We start from the raw sequence: 3,950 nt of genomic DNA on the forward strand, positions 1-3,950 counted from the left end.
GGAAGCTGTAAAATCCTTGACTAGGATAAAGACTGCGTAGCAACAAGTAAACCATCAGTGTGTTATCAACATTATTCTCATCCTAAATCCAAACCACAGCACTGTACCAGCTGCTAGGAAGAAAATTAATTCTATCCCAGCTGAAACCAGGACAGAGGATTATCCTGCTCTATTTAGCAGTGGTGCAGACTCACTTGGAGTACTGTGTGCAGTTCTGGGCCCCACAACTGAAGAAGGATGTAAGGTACTTGAATACGTCCAGAGGAGGGCACCAAAGCTGGTGAAAGGGCTGGAAGAAATGTCCTCCGAGGAGTGGCTGAGGACACTGGGCTTGTCCAGTTTGGAGAAAAGGAGGTGGAGGGCTGACCTCATTGCCCTCTACAGCTTCCTGAGGAGGGGAAGTGGAGAGGGAGGTGTTGATTGCTTCAACCTGGGATCCAGGGACAGGACGTGGGGAAATGGTTCAAAGCTGCACCAGGGGAGGTTTAGACTGGACATTAGGAAGCATTTCTTTACCAAGAGAGTGGTCAAACGCTGGAACAGGCTTCCTAGAGAGGTGGTTGATGCCCCATGCGTGTCAGTGTTTAAGAGGCATTTGGACAATGCCCTTAATAACATGATTTATCTTTTGGTCAGACCTGAAGTGGCCAGGTATTTGGACTAGATGATCCTTGTAGGTCCCTTCCAACTGAACTATTCTATTCTATGCTATTCTGTTCTGTTCTATTCTGTTCTGTTGTCTATATATACCCATACAGGGTGGATCCCTCCAGCAGCTGGGCTCAGACGCTCAGTCTCCTCAGTAGCTGCCCTGGATACCAGCCTCCCCAGGTGCACACACCTGGACATATGAGCCCCTGAGGCCGCAGCCCCGTTCCAGATGCTGCTACAGACCACCCCAGTCACACACACACACACACAGACACAAACACTCTCTTAAGTCCAGTCACTCCGGTCTCTCAGTTGCTGGCACTAATGATATATGGGCTGTCTGACCCCCTGGTCCTTCTCCAGTTGCTGCACTCATCCCCCTGCGCTCACATGTTCACGCAGAAGAGAGATTCCCCCCCACAAGAATGAGCTAGAAATTAAGTTTAACGAGAAGACAGGACAGACTGCACTGGTCGGGGTCCTCCCCTACACTTCCCATAATAAAAGTCCTGTGCAATCCAAAAATGCTCTTCCCCTCCATCCCATAATGTGTCCTATGCCCCTAGGTGACAATTCCCTTAGTCCAAATGGTGATCCAGAGAGCTGCTCGCGGTGGCTCATCTTGGTGGGTTTCACACCTGGACAACGGGGCTGACGGCTCTCCCAGGGCAGCCCTGGAAGGAGCTGGGACAAGATGTTCCTTCCTCAGGAGCCCGTCATTTGTGTTCCCACCTGCCACTGTGCCTCTGTGCTCTTCTCGCTTTGTGGAGATGGGCTCTTGATGAGCTGGTGGCTCTCCTGTGACAGGTCTGGGAGCAGCTGGGGCAGGGTATTGACTGAGTTACTCCTCCTGCCATCGGTAGTGCCTTCTTTGTGTGTGCAGATGAGCTTCTTCTCACTTAACCTAACACAACCCAACAAGAACATGCATCTCCTGAGGCATCTGTATTTGGAGGTTACATACCTATGCACTGGTATTATTTAGCATATTTAACGTAGCAGCTCATTGGAATTGCTGTCCAGAAATGCATCAGGATTAGGGGAAAAGCTGTGCTGTTACACGGGCAATGGCTTCATTCAGGGCCAGTAGCACAGTCTTGTTTCTAAGACTGTAGATGAATGGATTTAAGACTGGGTACAGGACAGTGTTCAGCAAAGCTACAATTCTGTTTGTCTCCAAGGAAACATCTCTGGAAGGACGCACATAGAGAGCAATGCAGCTCCCATATGCAATGGCCAAGGTGGTGAGGTGGGAAGAGCATGTAGTAAAAGCTTTTTTCCTCCCAGCGGCTGCTGGCAGGTGCAGAATACAGAAAAGGTTGCCCATGTAAAATGCCAGAGTTAAACATAAGGAACCGAGTAGGATAAACGATAACAAAACAGAGTCTGTTTTCCAAAGGAGGCTGGGGTCAGAGCAGGACAATGTGAACAAGGGGGAGTTGTCACAAAAAAAATGGTGGATCTTGTTCGAACCACAGAAAGTCAGCTTGTAGAGGAGGACCAGACGGTAACTCAAGACTGTGATGCCTATGACCCAAGCAGCAACAACCAGGTGGATGCAGAGCTGAGGCTTCATGATGGCAGCATAACGCAAAGGCTGGCAGATGGCAACGTAGCGGTCAAAGGACATGACAGCAAGTAGAACCATCTCTGTACAGCCCAGGGCAAAATAGAAACAGGACTGGGCAAAGCAGCTGCTTAGTGAGATTGTTCTCCTACCAGAACCCAGGATCACAAAAAATCTGATGCTTGTGGAGGATGTGAACCAGATTTCCAGGAAGGCCAGACTGCTGATGAAAAAGTACATGGGGGTTTGCAGGCGGTGATCCACACACACGAGGAAAATGATGGTTGCGTTCCCCATCACTGTTGTCAGGTATATGAGCAGAAGGAGCAGAGAGAGAAATAGCTGCAGGCTTTGATCAAGCCCTGAGAAACCCTCTAGGATGAACTCAGTAACTGCAGTTTCATTTTCTGCTCCCATGCTGAATTTCAGTTCATCCTGCCGAGACAGGAAGATGGCAAAACCCAAGTGTGATTATTTCACCGTCTGGATGAAAGGAATCCTTCCTTCTCTGCTTCTTTCCTTGCTTGCAGTCTTCCTCCTAGATAGCACAGAGAGCGAGAGAGTCCTTCAAACCTTTCTCACCCCCTGATTATTCTGGTTTACATTTCAGTTCGAGTCCTCAGAGAATTTGTTGTCATCTTTCTACATTTCTCAAACTCTCCCAAAGGATTCTTTCTGCAGAGCAGAAGATTTAAAGAGGCTGCGAGCTATTTCACCCCATTCCTGGCAAATTCCACATTCACTCAGACCTATTGCAAACATCTGTCACACCTATGTGCCAAACTCATCTCTTCTATTGCACAAATGCTAAACCATCAAATGAAATGAAATGAAATGAAATGAAATGAAATGAAATACATATGTTGAAAGCAATTCTTTCTACTTTTCAGAGGTACTTGCCTTTTTGCACTAGGAATCCCTGAGAGTCTCTTGTTTTCAAAATAAGTAATATCCATTATCTCTTTTATAATCCCCTGCTTCCTTCCACACCTTCTTGCTCTCTGTTTCTTCAGGAAAGGGGGAGGGGGGTGGAATAGGGACCAAGTATAACTTGTCTTCTTTCGTACTCTAAATAATGACTGAAAGGTATGATGACTCCACACAGTCTGTCACACAATCTCATCTGACATCCGTCTGCACTGAAACACGGTTGTTTCCAAAGAGTTGCTCATTGTTATTGCTATCAAATGTCCTGACCTAAACGCAGAGCAAGAGAAGAGCATCTGGAAGAGATTTGTAACCTTTCTTTTGCATGCCAGTTATAGGTTGGGAGGAACCAGCCTCTAGCGTTTTCTCTTGTTTCCATTGACTCTAGAGGGAGCCTGGGGAAAACCAGTTCTCACAGGCACCTGCAGTGAAGCAGATGAAACTCACTATTCAAGTCTCAAATCACTCATTTATTAAGTTACTTTTTTTAAAATCAAAATACATATCTAACAGAAGGAAGCACAAGAAAAACATATGCAAAAAAGACCGATGTTTTTCCCTTCATCTTTATATTTGTTTTTAGACATGGAAAGGAGCAGAGCAGATGACTGCAAAAGTGGGATGATTGCAAGTGCAAGGAGAGGAGAGGGAGAGGAGGAGATGGTGAATTTGAAGCAGTGAAAGAGATCTTCTCCACAGGCTGTCTTGTCCCCTTAGGCTCTGTCCCAGGGCAGAATGGGTAGCACTTGCACAAGGAGTAAAATGGGAAGATCAGTACAGGGCAGTGCTCCATGTTTGCACTGAC

General features: G+C 46.9%; 1 protein-coding gene across 1 annotated transcript; it reads right to left on the minus strand.

Moving 5' to 3' along the window:
* Positions 1-1,687: 1,687 nt before the first annotated feature.
* On the minus strand, positions 1,688-2,635 carry LOC309603908 (olfactory receptor 6E1-like; the record flags this gene model as incomplete). The annotated part of the gene is made up of 1 exon (XM_082338788.1): positions 1,688-2,635. The coding sequence occupies one exon, from the start codon at positions 2,633-2,635 to the stop codon at positions 1,688-1,690; it is 948 nt and encodes a 315-aa protein (XP_082194914.1).
* Between the last annotated feature and the right edge of the window lie 1,315 nt (positions 2,636-3,950).

Source organism: Platalea leucorodia (assembly GCF_965183815.1).
Source record: "Platalea leucorodia genome assembly, contig: HAP1_HAP1_SCAFFOLD_246, whole genome shotgun sequence".
Taxonomy (NCBI): Eukaryota; Metazoa; Chordata; class Aves; order Pelecaniformes; family Threskiornithidae; genus Platalea; species Platalea leucorodia.